Source organism: Cibotium barometz, chromosome 25, assembly GCF_041138505.1.
Source record: "Cibotium barometz isolate CiBa-2024 chromosome 25, ASM4113850v1, whole genome shotgun sequence".
In the NCBI taxonomy this organism is placed as follows: domain Eukaryota; kingdom Viridiplantae; phylum Streptophyta; class Polypodiopsida; order Cyatheales; family Cibotiaceae; genus Cibotium; species Cibotium barometz.
Genome location: NC_141070.1, coordinates 5,779,906 through 5,805,202, shown reverse-complemented (window position 1 = coordinate 5,805,202; position 25,297 = coordinate 5,779,906). Strand labels below are relative to the sequence as shown.

At 41.5% G+C, this 25,297-nt stretch overlaps 1 protein-coding gene across 2 annotated transcripts; it reads left to right on the top strand.

Moving 5' to 3' along the window:
* The first annotated feature begins 7,458 nt into the window (after window positions 1–7,458).
* LOC147624182 (transcription factor bHLH61-like) lies at window positions 7,459–17,365 on the top strand. 2 transcript variants are annotated; one of them, XM_086819125.1, is made up of 2 exons: window positions 7,459–8,375; window positions 17,083–17,365. In XM_086819125.1, the coding sequence occupies exons 1-2, from the start codon at window positions 7,698–7,700 to the stop codon at window positions 17,185–17,187; spliced, it is 783 nt and encodes a 260-aa protein (XP_086675251.1). In that variant the 5' UTR covers window positions 7,459–7,697; the 3' UTR covers window positions 17,188–17,365. The 2 variants fall into 2 exon arrangements, with proteins under 2 accessions (XP_086675251.1, XP_086675250.1); XM_086819124.1 differs by lacking the exon at window positions 17,083–17,365 and adding an exon at window positions 8,682–8,999.
* Window positions 17,366–25,297: the final 7,932 nt, after the last annotated feature.

The window sequence follows — 25,297 nt, the reverse complement described above, 5'->3', positions numbered from 1 at the left end:
AAGAAAAAAAATTATGCACACTTATATTATCATTTATATTTGCATTTGTGAGGATTTGAGAGAGATTTTCATTAGAAGATGGAGACTAGAAGCTGCCAATTGAAGATTGCATCAAGGGAGATGCAATGGAGCCACCATCGTCAAGATTGAAGTGAAGATTTACATTATAGGGGATGCAAAATCGAGTTGTCATCATTAAGGAGAAGCTGCGAAGGAGATTTGTGAAGGTATTTTAGTGATTTTGCCTCTAATTTGGTGTTTGAGCACAGAAGAATGCTCATATTTCAAAGAAGGGTTACTAATTTATGGGATGAGAAGATCCCATGGTTCTTTGCATTTGGGCAAAGAGTGTAATAGGTGCAATGCTTGTCTAAGAAGGGACAAGCGGTATGGGCTTGGAAGAAGTCCATGGTTGAGCACATTGGAAAGGGAAGATGCTCATTGGTATGCTCATGAAGTATGGGCAATGTTTGGTGCAATGCTTGTCTAAGAAGGGACAAGCGGTATGGGCTTGGAAGAAGTCCATGGTTGAGCACATTGGAAAGGGAAGATGCTCATTGGTATGCTCATGAAGTATGGGCAATGTTTGGTGGAAGCCTTTGGATCTTTCACATTTGTTTGCACCTTGGTTCTTGTGAGAAGCCACTTTGAAGAAGCACCCTTGAAGATGGTGTGTGGGGATGAAGCATACACATCATGGAGCTCAATTTTGGAGCTCATAGAGGCCATGTCAATGGCTATCTCGAAAACCTCAACTTGAAGGTTAAGGAGGCAAACTTTAGCGGCAAGGAGAGTTACAATTTGGAGCTCAATTCGGAGCTCACAAAGGTCATGATAGTGACCATAAAAAACCTCATGATTGAGGTTTGTTAATTGAGGAAAAGAAGATGCATCAACACACTAGAGAGCATGCAATTTTGGAGCTCAATGAGAGCTTAGTCAATGTAGTGGAAGAAAATGGCAACAACTTGAAGATGAAGGTGTGAGAATAGAGAAGGCTCTACAAGAAGAGCCTTTGTGAAGCTTCGATTGAGGCAGCTAAAGGTCATCAAAATTCTAGACATGGTAGGAAAATCAAAGAGAAATTCAGTAGGCAGCAAGACCAGCAGCATAATGAAGAACCAAGTGGAGAGTTGAAGTCATATCACTATGCAGAGCTTCTTGGAGCTCTTGCATCAAATCTTCCTGGGTCTTAGTCTAGCTGTGTAGTAGAACTCTTCATGCTTGTCATTGTGAGGGCCAACAAAGGAGGAGCCATTGATTAGTGCAGGCTATGGAGGTAGCCGTCTTGAGAGGAGGAGACACAGAAACATCACTCTCGTAGACAGGTGAAGTGGGAGAGAGCCATGCACAAACTGTGGAGGCGAAGGTCTCCATTAAAGCTGAGAGGATCTTTTGCACAAAACTTGGTGAGGAAGGAGTTGACCCAGGTGGCGTTGAGTTTGCAAAAAGAGAAGGTACAGGCCAAACCGTAGACCTTATAGCTCAGAGAAGAAGGCTTCAAACTTGGAGCTGGCCATGATAGCTCGAGAGGAGCATGACAGTAGAGGGATGATAGCCGGAACAGAGAAGTGAAGGGAAGATTAAACTGAGGCATGAGCCTTTTTGCTTGCAGGTGATGGATGACTAGCCTAGGTAGGGAAGAGGCAAGGGTGTTCTTCATGCTTCTGATGACTAACCTTTGCTTGCCAATTAGAGGATTCAAAATTTTGTGCTTTCGTTTTTTGTGCAGGCCGCACCATGAAGCCATGAGAGAGAGAGAGAGACAGAGAGAGACAAAGACAGAGAGAGAGGAGTTTTCACTGATCAAAATGAAGCAATCAGGAAGCAAACGAGACAAAATGATTACTCTGAAGTGTAGCGACGAGGGCTAATACATAATGAAATGCTTAATCAAATAATCATAAACAAGAAAACTTTACATAGATATTCACCATGACCAAGAGCCCACCCAAGCTCTGATACCACGTTAACAATCCTAATATGGGAGTGATCATGGTGATAGACACAAGATTAAGCATAAGATTAAGGTGGATTATACCACACTAAAAACTCCATGACTAGAGAGAGAGAGAGAGATTGCACACTCAACACAGGTTCTCTATCGCATATCATGAATGAACCAAACAATGATATGGGCCTTCTAGCCTTATCCCACTTTACACATCATCATCCATGTGACACTCCCTTTTCCACTCTTTTGGTCAACACTCACACACCATACAATATCACATGTGGCATTCTTATCTTACCACAATATCTTGCACCTCTAGGGTGCTTCCCCACATACACACAACACCACAATTACATCTCTCAACACCCCTCTATACAGAGTATGGTGCTGTGTGCAAGGAGGATATGCGGTGCAGAAAAGATGTCACGTAGCAGAGAAAGATTCATTTTTTTCTTCTTCTTTTTTTAAGAAAATATAGGCTTTAGTTAAGCCTTATGAAGTTGAGGCCTATTCACACACTCCTTTGAAGCTTGTTTACCAAAGTTAAAATTAAAGCTTCATACTTGTTTATTTTGTTTAAAAAAGGGTAGGCACTCATTTGCTGGCTAAGGCCAATTTCACACACAAGGCTTTTAAGAGCTAGTTCAGGGTACCCTCCCCGACTTTGGCTAAAAGACTTTGTAAATTTTATTCTCCCCACAACTGATAATGGCCAAGCATGCATGCTCAAAACGAGAACTTTTTATAATCACCCATTGGTATGAGGATTGCCCTCTGCTCGAGCTCCTCGAGAAGCTCAAAATGGTTGTCGTGATGTGTGCATGAGCGATGCACGTGGAGGGTGTGTGCGCATGGATTGGTTCCCACCCAAACTTCTACGTTTAAATCGGACTCAGTGGTTCCACTGTGAGCGAGTCGAATCAAAATGGACTCGGTGTCTAAGATGGTAGACACGCACACACACGCTCATTGGGGCTAACACTTCAATGTATCATTGAGGGGGAGTGTTGAGGGGTAGCGGTTGTGATTGTGCAATGCTACATTGATATGGGTGATGGGTGAGTTGTGGAACACCTCGATTAAGAGGGGGTGTTGAGAGATGTAATCGCGGTGTTGTGTGTATGTGGGAAAGCACCCTAGAGGTGCAAGATATTGTGGTAAGATAAGAATGCCACATGTGATATTGTATGGTGTGTGAGTGTTGACCAAAAGAGCGAAAAAGAAAGTGCCACATGGATGATGATGTGTGAAGTGGGATAAGGCTAGAAGGCCTATATCATTGTATGGTTCATTGGTGATATGCAATAGAGAACTTGTGTTGAGTGTGTAATCTCTCTCACTCTAGTCATGTTTTTAGTGTGGTATAATCCACCTTAATCTTGTGTCTATCACCATGATCAATCCCATATTAGGATTACCCATTTAATCTACAATAGTGTTATGTCTAAGTAAGCAAGATTTTCCTTTTATCCACATGGATGCTTGTAAGCAACAACTGGTGGATTTAATGCCATGAGTTACAACCACTTATTTACAATAATTGCATCTTTATTCATGGCAAAGACTTTTTTGTTGATCTATCAATTCAAAATATTACATGGATGAAAGGACGAGAAGGATTTGTTGTGTTGGGGTAGTAAGAGGCAAGTATGGGATGGTTGGCTTTATGCTGATGTACACATGCCCTAGGACAAAGAGCAAAGAAATCCTTAAAGACTTTTCTCGCCATGGTTCTAGGTAGTGACATATTTGTACATCCATATGTATGCACTCTCTCTCTCTCTCTCTCTCTCTCTCCACGAGAGATGTGTATGTATGTATTTGTTTATTTGCATTTCATGTACATGTGCACATTTAATACACACATACACACACACATATACATGTACACACATGTATATATATATATATATATATATATATATATATATATATGTATCTATGTATGTATGTATGTTAGGGCCTTTGGGTGGAACAAGCGATAGAAGTAGCTCACGTATAGAGGGGCGCATGGATGAAAGTAAGTCAATGGAAAGGGTTTCACGGAGCAAATACGGGCATACCTGATGTTTGTTGGCAAGTAGCGCACCATATCTGCAGAGCAGCACTTTGGTACTACAAACGCATGATCCGAATTATATATATATATATATTGTTCTTCGAATCCACATGGAGCTGTTCAAATAATAGGATTTTCATCTTGTTGACAACACTTCATCCAAGACCACCAAGAAATGTTAACATGAAATGATAGATTGCTTCATTTGATTTATATAGAGTGTGTATGATTTCTCACCATCATATTTACATGCCATTTTTCCATCCCAACATCTTGTACATAATGAAGTGATATAGACGAGTCATAAACATTCTTCATCATTGAAGGACAAGGTAGAGTGGGAAAGGAGATTTCAAGTTCATTTAATTGAACCTGGTAACACTTCCAAATAGAGAGGAGGCCAAGGTGTTTGAAAAAATTAGAAGCATGCCACTCTTATGGATAACCTTGCTAAGCCTATTTTATATTTTTTAACCACATAGACTTATTTATCACTATTTACAAATGAATTGAAAAATGCCCATAAGCCAAAATCTTGACATAAGTTGTCTTCTTTCACTTGAGAAGGCCATAAAGACAATTTCTCTTTTATTTTTTCACTTTCTCTTTGCATGCCCCAATCAGGCACCCTTCCGCTTTCTTCGATGCATTCTCTTATATTGGGTGCTTGTATCATGTGTTTTCATGAATAAAATGATAATAATGAATTTGAATAGTGTTTGCATCATGTGTTTTTATGAATAAAATGATAATAATGAATTTGTATAGTCATGAAAAAAGGATGGGACTAGATTTCACACTCATAAATTAAAAAGTGCCCATTTTAATATACTTATGTGCTTACATCATGTGTTTTCATGAATAAAATGATAATAATGAATTTGAATAGTGTTTGCATCATGTGTTTTTATGAATAAAATGATAATAATGAATTTGAATAGTCATTAAAAAAGGATGCGATTAGATTTCACACTTATAAGTTAAAAGGTGCCCATTTTAATATACGTACCTGTGTAAACTCTTATTTAGCAAATCAAGAGGGAAAACTTCAAAAGCCTTGATATACTAGTATAAACTATCTTGGAAAGATTATATTTGTTAAAGTCAATGAGTGATTCATATTTTGTTATGGAAGGAGTCTTGGCAACTTTCTGCCCACTCCCAAAGAGAGCTCCATCCAATTCCATGTTATCAAAGGCAAAGAGAAATCAGGGACATATAAATTGATGAAAGGTTTTGTTTATTGTAATATAATGTTCTTTTTTTATTTAAAAAATTTGTTAGAAATGGAGAAGTGTATGCTAGTTCAAACTTCTTGAGACTATCTAAGAACCACCATATATACAAAGAATGAAGAAGTGTATGTGTGTTTCAAAGAGCATGAATCTGGAATTTGCATGTAAGCTTCCAATGTGGCCCCTTGCCCAAGTAACTGCTATACTCTACTACCAAGAAGGGAGCCAGAGTTTAACCCATGACACTTTAATATATTAAATAGCTCTTAGTGAAAACAAGCAAACCACCAACAATCATTTACTCAATTCAATAAGGTGTTTGGTAACCTAGCATGATGTCATAGGTTTGAACCCCATTAGCGGGTTGATGTGGTATGTTGTAAATGGGATATATATGGTGGTGGTGGTGTGTGTGTGTGTGTTTCGAATTGCACTTGCACTTCAAATTTAAAAACAAACAAGGAAACCATCCATAGAGGGTTTAAATATCTTTTTGTCACCACCATCAGATGCATGAAAAAAAAGTAGAGTGGCCATGAGCTTGAATCTCCAAAAAGAATTGGAACTCAAAGTAGGCTAGATGCAACGTTTAGCATAAGATTCATCACAAAAAATAATCATGAGGTTGATTGCTTCTATGATATGTAGTCCTTCTAAGTAATGTACTTTATGAGCATAAAGGGATGAACATGTGTGTGTGCATGTGGGGAGAGAGAGAGAGAGAGAGAGAGAGAGAGAGAGAGAGAGAGAGAGAAGTGCTCACTTTGAAGAATGTCAAAAGGAACTAGAACTCAAAGTAGCTAGATGCAATGTTTAGAATTTCAATCATGAGGTTGATTGCTTCTCTTATATGTACTACGTCATTCCAAGTAATGTACTTTATCAAGTTGATTGCTGCTCTAATATGTAGTCCTTCTACATAATGTACTTGATGATCACAAAGGGATAAGCATGTGTGTGTGTGTGTGTGTGTGTGTGTGCGAGAGAGAGAGAGAGAGAGAGAGAGAGAGAGAGAGAGAGAGAGAGAGAGAGAGAGAGAGAGAGAGAGATGTGCTTACTTTGAAGAATGTCAATGAGATCATGTATGATCAATGGGAGCCAAAAACCTGAGAGAGAGAGAGAGAGAGACAGAGAGAGAGAGAGAGAGAGAGAGAGAGAGAGATGTGCTTACTTTGAAGAATGTCAATGAGATCATGTATGATCAATGGGAGCCAAAAACCTGACATATCACATCTTGATGTGCTCTTGAACTGAAAAAGGAGATGTCTTCTCAACTTGAAAAGAGAATATGACAAACTTTGCACCAACTAAATTGAGAGGTTGCTACTTTTTACTTAGAGTAAAGATAATCATCTCGACGATGACTTTCTATTTTGATAATTGGAACACACTTGTAGTTTTCACTCATTTCATGAGATGGTTTTAGTGTATGTTGTTTCTTTGTTCAAAAATAAGCTTTCCCTTAAATGATACCTTAGACAACTTAAAGTTGGCTATAATAGAGTGCATGAGAGTTATTTATTCATCATTATATATATCAACATCATGGAAGAGAGGTTAGCTAGGGAGTGTGCGAGCTCTATATCATAACATCAACATATGTTGTGTTTATTGTTTATATCATGGTGTAGAGTTAAGCTAAGGCCTTTATAGTTTACTTAATGTGAGTCATAAGTGGTGTAGAGATCAAGTTGAGGTGCATCTTCCCTTTTAAAACTTGAGATACTCATTATTAGAATATTTAATAGCAAGGCTAAGCTTTCTAGGGTGCACTAGTAGTGTTTTGCGTGCTTTATTTTAAACAAGCATTGGGATTAGCAAAAATGAAATAGGTTGTTAGTGTTTTTCTTCAATCCATCCAATTGTTGGTGTTTTTTCCCTCCTCCTATTTTTTTTTAAAACAAGTAAATTATACCTTTAGTATCATTCAATGTACACTGGCACACAATTCATTTTAGATATCTTTAATCCCATGGTGTGGATGGAATTTGCAGTCTCACTAACGTGTTCTTCATCATTCCTCTATGTGGATTGAATTGGCGGTCTCACTATCATATTCTTCATATAAAGGCTACCACAATGACCATTGGGGGACCTGATAAAGAGACCCCAAAGTGGTTATGATAGTGTGAACGCGCAACTTTGAGTTTGTTTCTACTCAGTATTAATATGCTTTTTTGCCCTTTTGAGAGTGCCTATGCATGCATCCTCCCTCCCCGTCTTAATTGAACATTTTTGGACGCTAATTTGGTCCTCAGTTGAGCGATGCCTGCAGCTCACCATCAAAACCTACCTTCTCCTCCTCCTGTTACACCCACCAACAAAGCACTTGAGACACCAGCTACTGCACATTGCTCTAGAGCAAGACAATTGCACCAGCCTAGTGCTGCAAGAGCTTCTGCAGCAGAAGCCCTTCACACACCACACTAATCGCAATCCTAGCTTAGAGATGATAGCAGCAGCGGCAGGAGGAGGAGAACGAGGAGGAGGAGAGCAACACGGCCATTATGCATTGCAAGATATGCTGCTCTTGCAGCGGCAAAGCCAGCAACATGATCCTCATCATCATCACCAGCAACAACATCATCTTCAGCAGCGTCCACATGATCAACAGCATCATCATCATGATCAACAACAGCAGCATCCCCATCCACATGATCAACAGCACCATCATCATCATGCCCATGATGATGATCAAGGCCATCAGAGCTATGCTTCTCTGCTGGATCAAGCCATGGTGCGCCCATTGATGAATCCATCAAGGTTGATGAACTCCAGCAAATTGTTCAGCACTCTTATAACCCATACCAAGGACATGACTCTGCCTCCCCTTTGCTCCGAGTGGCCCCAACCGAAGAAATCCTCCATCTTTTCTCTACAGAGGGCAAAGAGGGCCTCTCTCAGGCATGCCTTGAACAAGCCCTCCAAATTTATCCCTGGCCATGTCCTTCTCTTTGAGCAGACCTCAATCGGCACCCACTCCAACGATGAAGATTTGGCCTCACCTACGGTTGGTCATGCAAAGAAGGTCCTACCTACTAGCCATTTCGTGACAGAGAGACAGAGAAGAGAGTTTCTGAATGAGAAGTACCAAGCTTTGAGGTCTTTGATCCCCAACCCAACTAAGGTACTTAGCTTTGCCTCAAGCTCTAATGGCTTCCATACTTTTTAATTTGGCAAAATGTAGCTGCCTCCATGTTAGCCCATGGTTTTACTAAACTTAGCAATTGGGCACCTTCAAGAGTCTAGCCCCATTAAGGTTTCTGAATAAGCAAATAGGTAGTTTCTAATCAAAGGCCTATTTAGTAATCGGGTGAGTTGCAAGAGAGTGTAAAAGAGCATGTGTCTTGATGAGCTTTTTGGCTAATGCATGCAAGGGGCTTTCTTAAGGGTTTTTTTACTCAAAGTCTGCTCTAATGATGCTGTATTGCAGGCAGACAGGGCATCTATTGTGCAGGATTCCATTGATCATGTGAAAGTGCTAAAGGAGAGAGTGCAAGAGCTGCAACAACATGTGAAGCAGTTGAGGGATCCAAAGAGAAGGAAAGTGGGGGATGATGGCGCGGAGAACAGAAAAAACAGTGGCGAGGTGAGATCATGTGAGAGGAGGCAGCATACCTTCATCTCTGATGTCACGTAGGCTGTAATGCCTGTGACCGACGGCAGACCGGATGGCCATGTCTGGGGTTCAGTGGGAGAGGACGTCCATGCGGAGTCATGGGCGGCCAGGCTAGTGTGGACGGAAGGCCACACACTATATAGCCTTGGGGATGAGGGGCAATCCTCATTCTTCCTCTATGGCTGGGTGGTGAACCAGAGGCCGTCCCCTCTTGTGGTAATGCCCGTAGCAGCGTTACGGGAATGTAACACTGGTATCAGAGCATGGTTCGATGGGATTGTCAGAGCCCGCGCGTGACCGGGGGACCGGAGCCCACTCGTCGATGGTTTTCGACCATTCGTCTCCTTATCCTTATCGGGAATGGAGGGTGTGGAGGGAGGCGGCCATGGAAGAATGGAGGGGAAGAACTCTCTCTCTCTCTCTCTCTCTCTCTCTCTCTCTCTCTCTCTCTCTCTCTCTCTCTCCCCGTCACACACAGCAAGTAATGGAGGTAAGCGAAATTCGTTTTGTTTTGTCTCTCTGCGTTGAAATGGTAATTCTTTTGGTAGGAGAGAATCGCCTATCTGTATGCTGTGTGTGGGAGTGGGGGGGGGCGAGGGGCGAGAGCCCACTACTGTGCGTGGGAAGTGACACCAGCCCCACGACTGCTAGAGCAGCCCCACTGTCCGCGAAGGACCTGTGTGTGTAGAGGTGGGGGGGGCGCAGACCACACCGTGTGTGGGGGTGGGGGGCGAAACCAGCCCCATTGTCAGCGAAGAGCAGCCCACCAGTGACCACGTCGAGTGGGTGGAGGCGTAGAACCCAGGAGTGCGGTTGGTGGGGGCGTAGAACCCACGGAGCCTGCTGTGTGTGAAGCAAAAACACCCAGGCAAAGAGCGACCGCCGGCGAATGTTGCTGAAGGCGGCGAAGACCACGTTTGAAGGGGGGCGGACACCAGCCCCACGGCTGCGTTGAAGAACCCCATGACTTGCGTTGAGTGGGGGGGGGCGAAGAGCAGCCCCAGCCCTGTTGCTGCGTGCGCCATTTGTGTGGGTGAAAAGCCTCAGCGGCCAGGGGCCAGAGCCACGGCCAGCCCCGGTGGCCGGCCAGGCCAGCCAGGCGGCGGCCAGTCAGCCAAGCGGCAGCGCCGGCGTCGGCCAGCCAGGGGCGGCTGCACAGGCCAGGCCAGCTAGGCGGCCAGCTCAGGCGGCCAGCCGGCCAGGCAGGCGGGCGGCCAGCCTTAGGCGCCCAGTGGGCGGCCAGCCAGGCAACCGACCAACCCAGCAAACGCCACGCATATTTTATAAAAAAAAAGGTTAAAAAAAACCATTTATTTTTTTAAAATATATTTTTAATTATTCATTTTTATGAATAATGAAAATAACGGGCGGCCAGCCCTTGATACCACATATGGGCATGCCCAGCGCACAGCTGGCATCGGGAGGCCAGCCACAATCGTGTGGACACTCCCCATGGGCGGGCGGCCACGCCCGAACCGGCGAGGGCCGGCCCGCTAAGAGAGACAAATCCCACGGCCGTAGTGCCGAGTCCTTCGAGAGAGAGACGTTCTATGGCCGTTGTGCCTAGTGAACACGTCTATGGCCGTAGCGCCTCGAGTATAACACATGTGGTGATCACACATTTGGTTCGGAGAGACTAAATTTAAGCTGAGCATACACTTAGTATTGACCATCAAAGTCACGTAGTTTAGCTATAGTGTAAATCTGAAACCGCGGTGTATTTTACTTGGGCTAAGACCGGCATGGCGTCAATTGTGCCCAAATTAGACGAAGTGCTTATCACGAGAAATCAAGGTAAGCCTAATTGAGCCGTAGTGCTCATAACCATTCACAATCTTTTAACAGATGCTAGAAGATTGTGATAATCTTTGGCAAATGAGAACCATGTACAAGCGTAGTCTTGATGTGGTTATGACTTGTGTCCAAACAAGTTGCTTACTGTTTGTAGCAACAAAAGGCTTTGGCCCGTAGAGGCAAGCTGGCCCTTGTTGGTAGTAACAAAATAGTGTCACTACTTGGGCCTAGAGATTAGTGACTAGTTTGATTTAGTCACGTGATTGCCTGGTAAAAGTAATCCCTAAGGGGTGTGTTACTTGGGATAACGGGGCTAGTAGTGTTGCTAGCAGTACTCAACTGAATGGTTTATCTAGAAGTACTAATCTGAAGGATTAGCGTACGCCTAGATAATAATAGCAGATTTAGGATTGATTTGTACAAATCAAAGGTAAATCTGAAGGGGTATAGTCCTCAGATGTAATGCTCAATGCCCTTATAGATGTTGATCGACGAAGAGAACTGTTCTTAAACTTACTAGCATGGTTTTCTCTTCATTTTATAGCCATGCGTCGACATCCCACTGCTCGAGAGTTTGTGGTGATCTTTCGAGGGGGGAAAGAGCCTTTTTATATGTCACATCAATTGGTTTAATGGTAATTTGATGGTATGGGACATCAAATTCTCACGGAATCGATTGTAGTCTTGGTGGAATGGGACGCCAAGGCTTGTGCATGTAACTTGACTCTTTGGCAAGTCTGTATGTACACTTGTCTGTAGTGATAAAGTGTGCAAGATAAAATTTGAACTTTGAAAATTACCAAATATAGCCATAAGTTGGGATAAAACCCAGTTACAGAGTTCGGAGAAGCTCTAGGTAGCAAGACCATGATGATGTACTAGTGCTAACAGAGTGATTTAGTTCCGGAGTGATCTAAATCTAGAGGTTAGCAGTAAGACTAGTTTGGTTGGACAATTTCATGCATGGGGGACACCCTATAGCATTTTGCAAGCGTAGTCTTGCCTATGTTCAACATAAGTGTGCGATTGTGAGCACATTTTAGTTGCTACCATATAAATTTGGGAAATATATTACTTTCCTACATAAGCAATTGTAATATTGCATGACAGGCTATTTTGCTTACAAAGTTCATGTGCGTGTAAACCCTATAAGTCGTCTGACCCCTGGGAAATGAGTGGAGCATTTCTAGGATTTAATAAGGTTTTACATGGCAATAGTGAGTAGTATCTCACTCCAGATGAGCCTGGTTGTTGTTAGTATCGGATCTGACATATGAAGTGTACATAAACTCGGGCTGAGTTAGGATAGAAGGCTAAGCCGGAGAGCTTAGCGGGTAAATCCTAGTATATCTGGTGAGTTTTGACTTAACCGGAGTGTTAAGAAGTAAACTCAAAGTCTGGGGCTGAACTGGAATGTTCGGAGGCAGACATATCTTTGTTAAATCGGAGAATTTAGCAAAAGATGAGCTTGGGGTGAACCATGGTACCCAGGAAAAAAGCTCTTCACACTAAAATAGTGCACAATAATTTTAGGGTGATAAAAATCCATCGCAGGAATGTTTTACAACTTTCCATAAATGATAGATGAAGACCATGTACTTTACGGAGTTAAAGTACATAGGTGGTGACTTCGGCGCCACATTTTTTGTAGGAAGTCACCAGTGGTGTGGTTAGGTCAGCCGAGACTCCACAAGACCTATGCACTAGTTTTTAAGTTGACCTCTATGATAAGGACGTCCAAAAATTTGTGTTGTAATACCAGATATTGTACTGCAATGTGCAATGGAGGGGTCAATTTGTGTAGTCACTTCTTAGCAGCAAGTGACTTAATCATCTTGTTATAGATGATTTGTATATGGTACTCCCACTCGGGGGAGGTACGCCATTGGGTACGGAGTTACTCATCACAGACTAGTATGGAGCTACTAGTGTGATGATAGTGGGTACGTAGTTACTCACTACTAATACATAGCTGCTAATAAAATTAAGATCCTCGAGTGAAAGATACTCTAGATCAACATTTTACATTACCGAACCACAATACATGAGTATCGAGGTACTCATAATTATGTTGACGTTGCTCAAATCGAGGGACCGATTTGTTCGATGGTATGGAATAAGCAAGAAAGTGGAGTAACTTAAAAGTTACACATCACTAGTCCTAGTGAGTTGTCGAGGTCATCTGGAGTTTGATGATCCCCTCTACCTATCAGATAACATTCAATTTTGCAAACCCTGGCATTTAATCCGTAGTGATTATGAGTTTGGTGTGAGATATGGTTATGAAGTTCTTACAAAAGTACTCGTTTATTTGCTTGTCATTGGTTATAGCTTGGTAGAGATTGCCACCTGTGATGGGTAGGTAGCTTTGCCGCTATAATGAGGAGGCAGCAAATAATGTTCTCATAGTTATACTTCATACCAACACCAAACAGGGATAGGATGAAATTCCTAAGTTCATCATCACGAAGTACTGTGATGTTTACATTTATATTGAATGTATGATGTAATGAGACATTGGGCTTGTGTAATTACCATCAATTATCTAGCAACCTATGGCTTCGCAGAAAGCTCAGTCATTATCTGTGGATTGATAATGTGGTTATTAGTAGTTTGGAATTTTTCTTGATAGATGGTACAACCCACCCAAACGATTCATAAGTGTGTAACCGCTTATGAAGGGTGATAATATGCAACAATGAAGCACTTTGTTACAAGTGTGAAACCACTGATATGTTGCAAAGCAGTTTATCAATAGTACCACCATATGTGCGTAGACACTATACCACATCTTCGTTGCAAGATGTTTAAAAGTTTCTTGGAAGGACTCAAGATATAACATATGATATTAAACATGGTCTAGATTTGTTCTTGGACCTATGATACTAGCGCGTAGTCCGCTTGACAGTAGAGTTTTTGAGGACAAAAACCTTTCTTGAGGGAAAGGAGGGATATCCTCAAATATCACATAAACTCGAATAGTTGTGTGAGTCGAGACAATACTTGAAGGGATATGTTTGGTAATAGCAACAAAGAGTTGTAAGTGAATGGATGTAATTCCAGACACCCATAGTGGTGCAAGAATCTTTATCAAACATCTCCACATACTATATGATCTGCTCGCATATATAGTATGGCATAAGAGATAGGAAGTTTGATTGTTATATTTGAATGGAAATTTTCAAAAAAGTTACATTTACTCTGAGTTAGAGTGGAGTTTAACCATCCGTAGATTGATGGTAGTTAGAAACTCAACAAGATTCTAGAGCATATGCTTGTGCAAAGAGGTTACTCTAAGAGAGAAAGTATCTCTCAACCTTGGAACTGATCCTTGTGATGCATGATTAGATTGGCTCTAGTTTATTTCTCCTATGGCCGTAGAGCTTTCCAAGGAGAAGTTTTAACAAGTTGGTGATGCAACATGGTAGCGTAGTCTACAAATATCTAGTAGCATGGTCTAAGAACTTGCGCTACTAGAGTGCTCTCCAGTACATTAGCTTCTGTGCTAATGACATGATGCAAAATAAGGCATGAAATTTGCCTTAAGATTTTGGTTGAAATACCAAATCATGGCTTGTGTGAGCATGATCCTATCTTTACAGAGGTCTGGCGCGCTGTACGCGTATGCACTTTGTCACAGCCTCGCCCACCTTCCTCGCCGGCACGTAATGCTAGTCCGGAGAGACTGGCCGTAGGTGCGGCGGGTAGCGAAGCGAGAGTTAGTCCGGAGAAACTAACCGAGTCTTCGGGGTATAGTTTTGATAGTCCAAGTGCGGGTCACCCTGGGATTCAGAAGACCTATGCACTAGTAAAAAGACAGTTTTATTGGCCTAGTTTGTTTAAGAACGTCCAGACTTATGTGCTGAAATGCAGTAAGTGCCAGGTCAATAAACATGAACGTCTTAAGGTTGGAGGACTACTCCATCCGTTGGAGATTCCTCAAGGGAAATGGAAAAGCATTTCCATGGATTTCATTACCGGTTTACCCAAGACGAGTCGAGGGAATGACTCGGTGTGGGTGGTAGTGGACAGGTTAACTAAAATGGCAAAGTTTATTGCCACGAAGAAAACTGTTAAAACGCCAGAGTTGGCAAAACTCTTTATTGAACATCTCTACAAGCTATATGGCCTGCCCGCCCCACAGATATAGTGTCAGATAGAGATAGAAAGTTCAACAGCCATTTTTGGAGGGAAATCTTCAAAAAGTTGGATACTACTCTCAGTATGAGTACGGCAGATCATCCGGAGTCTGATGGTCAAACTGAAAGAGTTAACCAAATTCTAGAGGATATGTTGCGTTCTTATATTAGTAAGAAGCAATCTAATTGGGAAGAGTACTTGTCCTTATTGGAGTTTGCCTATAACAGCTCCAAGCATTCAACGACTGGATTTACACCATTCATGTTAATGTATGGATTCCAGCCGAGATCTCCGATGGCTGTAGGCCTAGAAAAGGAGAAGATTCAATCTGTCAAGGATTTCCTTGAAGATATGAATGATATGCTCAAAGCTGCACGCGAGAGCATTCGTAGCGCACAGGTTCGCGCTAAAACATTTGCCTATAAAGGACGCAGACAAGTGACCTTTGCAGAAGGTGACTTTGTATTTTTAAAGGTTCCTGCACAGTCAGCAACCATGAAAACGGGAAAGTGTGATAAACTTTCTCCTAGATATTGCGGTCCTTTCAAGGTCCTTAAGAAGATTGGGGACGTAGCCTACAAACTTGAGTTACCGGAGAGTTCTCAAGTTCATCCTGTCTTCCATGTCAGTAAACTGAAGAAATCAGTTCACGACTTAGAGAACGCAGTTTCTCCAGAGATTTTGGTGGACTTGATAGAGCCACCAAAGATACCACATGAATCTGAAAAGATTCTATAGTATCGTGACAGACAAACCCGACATAAAGTGTACCAGGAGGTACTTGTTAAATGGACAGATAGGGATGAGGAGTAGCAACGTGGGAACGCCGTAGTGCAATTTCCAAAAGGTTTGCCCAGTTTGTTTTCGAGGACGAAAACTCTTCTTAAGGGGGGGGTAATGTCACGTAGGCTGTAATGCCTGTGACCGACGGCAGACCGGATGGCCATGTCCGGGGTTCAGTGGGAGAGGACGCCCATGCGGAGTCATGGGCGGCCAGGCTAGTGTGGACGGCAGGCCACACACTATATAGCCTGGGGGATGAGGGGCAATCCTCATTCTTCCTCTATGGCTGGGTGGTGAACCAGAGGCCGTCCCCTCTTGTGGTAATGCCCGTAGTGGCGTTACGGGAATGTAACATCTGATGAGGGTTGTCATCAGCTCAAAACCAGCACATGTGTGCAGATGACATCAAAGTATGAGATAGAAGTCGATGTTCGGATCACAGACGACGAAGCCAGCATCAAAGTGACCCAGCATTGCCTCCAACACAGCCTTTTGCTCAATGTCGTGTTGATGCTGCATGAACTTCAGCTGGAACTTCTTCATGCTAATGGTGCAAGGATTGACAACCACAATGTGTACATGCTGAATGCTAAGGTTGTAATAACCCTTCTTACCCATGCATTGCTTGGGCTCACATTCTTTTAATTCGGATGAAGGCTCAATGTAGTGTGTGAAACAGCCTTAGGCTAGTTACTCAAAGCTTCTCCTGGGGAGTCGGGACCCATCTAGTTGTTTGTGAGGGGATGGATCCTCAGCACTATCTACCACGGGGTCTTAAAGATCCTTGTCAGGTGAGATCAATGGATGGTATTGATCAAAATTGTGACGCCTTTTTCGGGCCGTCGGATGAAGAATTCTCGGCCCAGTAAGCTCGGCCGAGTAAACTGGAAAAATTCCATCATAGTTTACTTTCTAGTTTACTAAGCGATGATAGTTTACTTTCTAGTTTACTTTGGAGTTTACTAAGCAACCATAGTTTACTTCCTAGTTTACTCGGCAAATCATGGTTTACTTCGTTGTTTACACCATGGGATGAGGGTGAATTTGGGTTTGGAACTTGGAAAAATTTGGAGCAAGATGTTATGTGCAAAAGCGGATTTCAACTTGAGACCTTGGGTTCACCATTGGAAACATCTTACCCTATACTATACCTTCAAGCAATGGAACCATGTGGTTTCAAGCTTTTATACCACGCTATTTTTCAACACTACATAGTTTACTGGGCTGAATTTACTTTGAAGATGGATGGTCAAGATTTGTGCGCGCAATCTTCAGTGCACACCCCATGGTCTATAGTGGCAGGGGGATGGATGGACGACAACTTTGTGCACGGATGCTATATTTATTATATGCTTGCAAGAAATGCAAATGCACTAATTTCCCTCTTTTAAAAGAGGGCTGTTTATGTTAAACTGGAAAAAAAGTGGTTTTTTCTTTTTTGAAGTCCAGGGTGTGAAGGAAAAAAGATTTGTCTGACGCGTTGAGTGTAACTTCGCAGATCCCAGAAGGAAGAGAGGTTGTTGCAGGGCAGATTGCAAGCCGGCTGCTAGAGAGCGTTGATCAACAGTTCGTGCAGCATGCTTCTCAGCAGTTAACCCCATAATTTTGAAAATCAAGATGATCTAATACTTTCTCGGACATTAAGCTCAATACCATCTATTTATTATCACATATGATGCATTCTCTTTGGGCAATTGAAACGCTTTCTCATCTAAGGCCCACCATAATTAGGTGAATACATTACCCGCAAGCCACAAACGGGATTTGCTTAGTACTTCTCACACGGGATTTGCTTAGTACTTCTCACACGGGCCGTTAATTGGTTTTATGACTAAAATTTCAAAACTTTGAATTCTTAAATTGAAGGCTATACAAAATCACAACGCTTTGAAAATTACACTAAAGAACCATTATTATTATTTTCACTGCCTTGGCAGCATGGTGTGTACGTGTGTGTGAGAGTCAGAGTAGATCATGGTGTGCTGACAGCACAAAACGTATTTATTCTATGATGGATTTGATCAATATACATAGGGTCAGGATTAGAGGTGTATGGGATCAAAGATGAGATAGGATTCATTGAGATAGTCTGGGAGAAAAGACATGAAACTCCGGTATTTTACCAGTTTAATGTCTGCTCAAGACATTATATTGTGGAGCTCTACTACTGAGTTAGCATTGTTTAGTGTGTACATCAACTACTTTTTATGCTAAAAAAGCATCTACGCGCACACACGTGCATGGTATAATGTAGGAGTACCAAGCAGAGAATGCCAATGTGCACATAAATTATAACTTCCACTACACCGAATGCGCTCACCCGAGTAACTAGTATCGGGAGAGCCATTAGGGCGGTTTAGTTTGTAGATTCTGAAGGTTCTATAAGCTACAGGTTCGAGTATAATGTATGCAACCGTATTTATTTTTGATCAAAATTAGCTGTGTTTAGTTTTTTTTTTCCCTAATCAAAAGCATAATCTATTTTCTTGTTCGGAGAAGTCTTCAAAACTTGCTGAAACCTCTTGAAGCGCCATTACATATTAGCTATATTTTTGAATAGCTACTACAGTTTTGGATATAACAATATCTAAGATGAATCGGGCTAGTTGCTTCCGCTTCTTCCTCAAGATTCTTTCCTTCCTCCGCTAGTATCGCAACTTTTGTGCAGGATTCTTCCCTAACGTATGCAATTTGAGCATTGCATTGCCTTTTCACAATTAGGGTATGCATGGTTTCCTCCATCTCGCTTGTCCTTATATGCACTTCCCACATTTTGGATTTGGCATTAGCCACCACCAGTTTCACCTACATATACAAGCTTTCTCTCATGCAAGGCAAAACATCTATGAGCACATTGTTAAACGCTTTTTGATTTCTCGCAATAATCCAGATGGACCATATGAATTTTGCTCTAATGACGTTCCACAGTTTTGTATGGCAGTTAGGCACTACTCTTGGCAGAATGTGTTGCCCAAGTAAGGTGGCCCTTGAAGACCGATGAGATGCACATATGCACAAAGGAAATGGCTTCCCTATTACCATCACATCCTAAGAAGAGATGGACAATGGTTTCCTCAACTTTTCCACACCGCTTGCAAATTCCTTCTCGAAAGCCCAATTGAAGAGCTCTATAGCTAGTCCAGACAGCTTTGTACATGATTAACCGAAGGACTTTTTGGGCTGGACAAGCGGCGGCCACAGATGAGTGAAGCTGAAGTCCACTTGCACATGTCCCACAACAAGTTCCACCTTTTGCTCAGCTTACAGTGTACAAGGATGATGGAGGGGCTACCGGGGGGGGATTAGGAGCAGACTTGGCTCGCTACCCCACGTGAAAGCTTTATGGATCAACAAATATCCTTTGAGCTAAAAGAGTGGGGAGAAATCTGAGCCCCACCGGCTCAACCTATTGAGTATAAATTGTGTGTCTCCTTATAAGAGTCTAAAAGTTTCTTGCAATTCCTTTGGAGATTTTCATGTCCTTAGCCTTTTATTCCAAAGGTCCATCGCGACTCTGCATATTGTAAGCTTGTTTCAAATCACCCTCCCCGATGAAATCCGCAGGGAGGACTGAGAACCAGACCAAATCCTCTTTCATGATGCTAACTTTCGGACATAGTTAGGGGGATATTGAAAGTTCCCCTTTTCTAATATTCCATGAGTTCTAGATACCTTGATCAATGTGCTACCAAAAGGGACAATCTAGATGGGACTAAAGAAGAGAACATGGCCAAGGAGGTTATTCCATCTTTTGAATTGCTTTAGTTTGGTTCATGTGCAGGAATCTAGCCAAGTCTGATGACAAAGGAGAGAGGAGGCTCCTAATCAACCACTTTGCGCTTAACCTATCTACCACTTCCAAGATGTTTGGGAGGCCCTCCTTGGGACCTTAGGAGGGCGCAATAGGCCCAAGAAACTTTAGGGATTTTGTAAGTCAAGGCGTCACGTTTCTGCATAGGGATTCCAAGCTCCTAAGATCTTTGTCAGAAGGTCGCCAACATGAGAGAAAGTATATTAAGGCTAGAATCAGTATGTGTTCAAGACCAACACCTATCCAGCCAAACTTTGTTGCATTCCTCTCCACCTGTCAAACTTCTTTCTTAGCTTGTCCAGGACCCACATCCATCTTTGATGAATGGAAACCCCAAATCCCATGGAGATCATCATGCATACAGGAGATCAGGCTTTTGCTGCCAGTCAATGAAAGAGGCAAAGGTAAATCCTTTCCTCAGGGTAGTTACAAGCCGAAATCAGAGTCATCGGGCAAAGTGAACACCATGAGGTCAGATGTGATCTCCTTACACAGGGCCATGTGTGATTGTTAATAAAAGGTGTGCACGCCAATAGGGAAAACAAAATTTATTGTACACATTATGTTTTACCAATCAGTGAGGGACCTATGGAGGGCTGCAGTCTGTCCGAAGGAGAATGGCATAAGCTGGAGTGCCTACTTGGTAAATGTGATACTTTTCTAAAGCCACTATTATGTCCTCAGAACTAAATGATGCTAATGGTGCCACAACAACTCTCTCTCATATTGTGTGAGAGGAGAAAGGTATATTGTAAGCCTTGTTTTAGCTTAAGCATCTTAATAAGTTTTTGCTATATTTTGTCTCTCTCTCTCCACGTTTATCTAAACCTTATCTTGCTAGTATCTCTTTCATCCACACTTTCTAAGTATGGGGGGGTGGGAGGGTCAGCCCATCTTCTGGCCCCTAGTGTGGTCTACTGTGCAGGACTGTTCTCTCCACTCTTTTCTCTGGCATGTTTGTGTTTGATCAGTATTCATGATAGTTAAGATTTTCGTGTTACAATTCCCCTTTATGGCTTACATGATGCTGGATATGGCTGTAAGGAGTCATTATTCATGAAAGAAGGTTGGGATTCTGAGGTAGCCCTCGTCTTATTGTTGCACTCCGAAAGGAGTTACCTTTGGTTTAAGTGGCAATGAGTGTGTGGAAAGACTTCGTGGCCCTCCTATCTGTGTAGGGGTATTGTTGCACCCTTGTAGTCTATTTAATATCATTTTGGGAAAGCTGGTAGGAGCGGTTCTAGGGCACGGAAATTTTGAAGAATCTGATAAATACATCATGGCCACCTATTCAGATCAATCCGTGGAGGATTCTATCACTAACGTATGCCGTATGTGGGAAGAGCATAGAGGCACAGACTGTGTTGGGGCTTTAGCACGTAACAGTTCTCCTCGAGACTGCCACTATTGTGTCACATTGTAAATACATGCTGAGTAATGGTAATTCAGCATATATGCTGAACATTTTATTGTCATTCTACTTATAATTCAACACATTCATGTGCACTGTAGTAAAGCTCTACTTACTTATAAACTACACACTGCATTAATATTAGTACTAGCATAGTACCATTAATATTAGGCTACACTCACTCTTCTTTTGTGTTTGTAACATGTACTCTCTCTCTCTCTCTCTCTCTCTCTCCTAATTATTAAAAGAATGCATACTGTTTTAGTACTAAGATAGTACTACCATAGTACTAAACTACTTTACCTATATCAGTAATAGTATGCACAAGCACTTTTTGTGTTAGTCACATAAAGAATAATCTCTCTCTCTCTCTCTCTCTCTCTCTCTCTCTCCCCTAGTTATTATAATACACTATCTAGTACAACATAGTTTTAAACTACTTTTCTTATTAGTGTTAGTCTGCAAACACTTCTTTTGTGTTGTCACCTACACAATATTCTCTCTCTCTCTCTCTCTCTCTCTCTCTCTCTCTCTCTCTCTCTCTCTCTCTAGTTATTATAATACACTATTTAGTACTAACATAGTTTTAAACTACCTTATGCACAAACACTTCTTTTGTGTTGTCACCTACGTAATACCCTCTCTCTCTCTCTCTCTCTCTCTCTCTCTCTCTCTCTTAATTATAAAAAGAATGTATATTGTTTTAGAACTAGCATAGTTCTAAACTGCTTTACCTATATCAGTAATAGCATGCACAAACACCTCTTTTGTGTTAGTCACATGCACAATACTCTCTCTCTCTCTCTCTCTCTCTCTCTCTCTCTCTCTATTATTATAATAGACTGTATACTATTTTAACACTAACATAGTAAGACCATATTAGGGAGTTTGGGAAAATCCCATTACTTTGGGAATTTTCTTTTCAACCTACTTTTTGCTATATCTTAAGCATACCAATTCCAAAGTTGTCTTGGAGGATGTGGATTTAGAACCTACTCTTCAAGAGCTTTCCAATGATATGTCACATGAGGTGGTTTTGACAAAATCGTAAAAGGGTTTACCGTGCCCCCTATTTTTTGATCTTGCAAAATAGAAATTGGGATTTTCCCAAACTCCCTAATATGGTCTTTAGTACTAAATCTCCTTTCCTATCAGTGTTAGTCTGCACAAATGTTTATTTTATGTTGTCACCTGCACAATACTCTCTCTCTCTCTCTCTCTCTCTCTCTCTCTCTCTCTCTCTCTCTCTGCCCTAACTACTGGTAGACTACATTTTGTATTAGAACTAAGCTCTAGATAGTAGTACTACTATACCACATACACTTCTTTTGTGTTGTTACATGCACACACACACACAAACCTCTCAAGTTAACCTAGTCAAGCACATTTTAAAACTACACTCAGAGAGAGAGAGAGAGAGAGAGAGAGAGAGTTCTCTAGTAGCATCTAGGAGTGCATTCAACCTTCTTTCAAAACCATCCATGTCTTTGGCATTGGATTTGCAAATACCAATTTAAAAACTTCCTTAAGAATATGATCATTATACTCTGGATGGGTGTCTATAGTTTGTTGCAGTAAATTATTAGTGACATACCAATCTGTTCTCTTGCGACATGAAACAGGAAACATGTGGTAATCATATGGGTATTCTCTCCTGCGACCTGAAATAGGTGGTAAACCATATGGGTATGCTCTCAGAAATTCAAGCACCATTGCTGGAACTTCTGCTAACCTAGAAAGTATGGCAACAAGATTGTTAGGAGCTCATTGTTATTAGGGTCACCATTGTACTCCATCGCGGTGAAATACATGTCTGTGGTGGATTCAGCACACCCTTCTCCTTTATGTCATCAATCATCAAGGTGTATTTGGGATCAAACTCAATGGCATATCTAGACATGACGGCAAAGGGTTTGAAATAGACGTTGATCTAGCCGCACGATGGGTGGCAATACTCATCTCTTGTGGCGCACTGCTCTTGGGAGAAGAGAAACTCAAATGACACTTCTTGTTCCCCTACTTTATTCAAGGTGTTATAGATGAGATCAAGTAGGGGCCATAGATTCTTATCAGTAACGCTTCACCTAGTGGCTACTCTGAAGTGCTTTCTCTACCTAAGTGCTTTCTCCTCCCATGTCGATGTGTCCACTGATTGCACTACCTTCAAACATGCACTAACATGTATGGCCCAACATTCAAAGTGACTCTACCTCTGTCCACTGATTGCACTACCTTCAAACATGCACTAACATGTATGGCCCAACATTCAAAGTGACTCTACCTCTGTCCATGGCACTCTCGTCCATAGCACCACCTGCAACACCTTCTTGCATATGCTCTTCTAAACCTTCTTCACTGAAAGTCTATGCGGTGTACACCACCTCTTTGCCCTTACATAACCCCTACTCTGTTCCCAAAGCCTTCTTCCCCCATGGTTGCATTGACTTCAAAACAGGCACTGACAAGGCTGGTCCAACATTCAAAGCGCATCCACCTACAACCCCTTCTTGTGTATCCTCTTCTAGAAAAGGCTCTGCACAGTAAGCACATCATGAGGCATAATGGTTCGTGACTCATTCAGCACTACCTTTCTCGCATCACCATGAAAGTCATCCGCACAGCCTCCTTCTTTGGATGCACAAACCTAGCAATGAAAATCACATCAAGTTTGTTGTCTTCCAACACTGTGCTTTGGTCACCCTCTTTTGATGTACTCTCAAATGCACCCTACACTATCCATGCTCTCCACCCATGGCCCCGTTTTCCTCCAACCTACTATTCAAAAAGTGCACATAGTCTTTGTCATTGTCGTCAATTTCTTCTTCTACGTCACTTGCCTCTTCCCCATTTGCTGCATCAGATGTGCCTGAGGTCATATACCTGCTTGGCTACTGCATGCAATAGCTCTACACCTTCTATGTCCATGTCCTGCATTGCATTAACCTCTTTTACAATCTCCTCTAAAAGAGACACTCTATGTCCATTCAAGAAACAAGGAAACAATCCAAATATCAGACATGTCCCTACACCACAAACATATAATAGCTCTAGGAATAGTGTCAGAGTAATTAAAACTGCATAATAGCATCACTTACCTTTTCTCTGCTCTCTCCGTGATAATTTCCTTACATGAATGCATGCTTCTTTGTGGATTGCAAGAGGGCATTAGCGATATCTAAAACAGCAGCATTGTCCATCCATCCCTCTGTGGTAAATTCGGGATGCCTAATTACCACAATTTTTGTAGCATGGTAATTGGGTGATTTCAAATACTCCATGTGTAAGACATATGAAATTAGGGATGGCTAGAACTAAGTGTTGGATTCAAAGCTTATGTAAACTTTACCTTACAAAAGCTAAACATTTAAATATATAAATTATATATATATATACATATACATATATATATATATATATATATATATATATATATATATACATATACATATACATATATATATACATATATATATACATATACATATACATATACATATATATATGTATATACATATATATATACATATACATATACATATACATATATATATGTATATATATATGTGTGTGTGTGTATATGTATATGTATATGTATATGTATATGTGTGTGTGTATATGTATATGTATATGTATATGTATATGTATATGTGTATACATATACATGTATATGTATATATATATGTATATGTATATGTATACACACACACACACACACACACACACACACACACACACACACACACACACACACATATATAGGTTTGAGCCAGTGCATAAAAACCTTATTAAAAGTTCAGATAATAATGCATATTAGAGAAAGTTCTATTCTAGTTTGACCTCACCCCTGGACCACGTGTAAAGGGACATTTGTATACCAGACATCATAAGTAAATTTTACTCTTGGTCTATCTTGCACCTCCAACAATGAATTGAACTCTTGAACCACCTTGAGGAGCCTAGCAACCTTATTCCTCACGTACTCGAGCACTCAAGCAGTAATTTATGTCTGGTGTGAGCGGTTTAATTCGAGGCTCCCCCATAAGACAATCTTGAGGAGCCTAGCACCCTTATTCCTCACGTACTCGAGCACTCGAGCACTCGAGCAGTAATTTATGTCTGGTGTGAGTGTTTTAATTAGAGGCTCCCATAAGACAATCTCAATAAAGCACTCGAGCAGTAATTTATGTCTGGTGTGAGTGTTTTAATTAGAGGCTCCCATAAGACAATCTCAATAAAGCACTCGAGCAGTAATTTATGTCTGGTGTGAGCGTTTTAATTAGAGGCTCCCATAAGACAATCTCAATAAAGCATAGGATAAATTAAGTATTTGATCCTTTCTTATTATCTTGGCTTATACAAACGTGGGTTCACATGAGATCCTTGTTGGCTATAAGACCTTGTTTTTTGAGATTTTCTTTAGACTTGCCTAGTTTATGAATTTTCTCTTATTTCATTTCCCAAGTAATGTCTTACGACCTTAACTCTCATTAA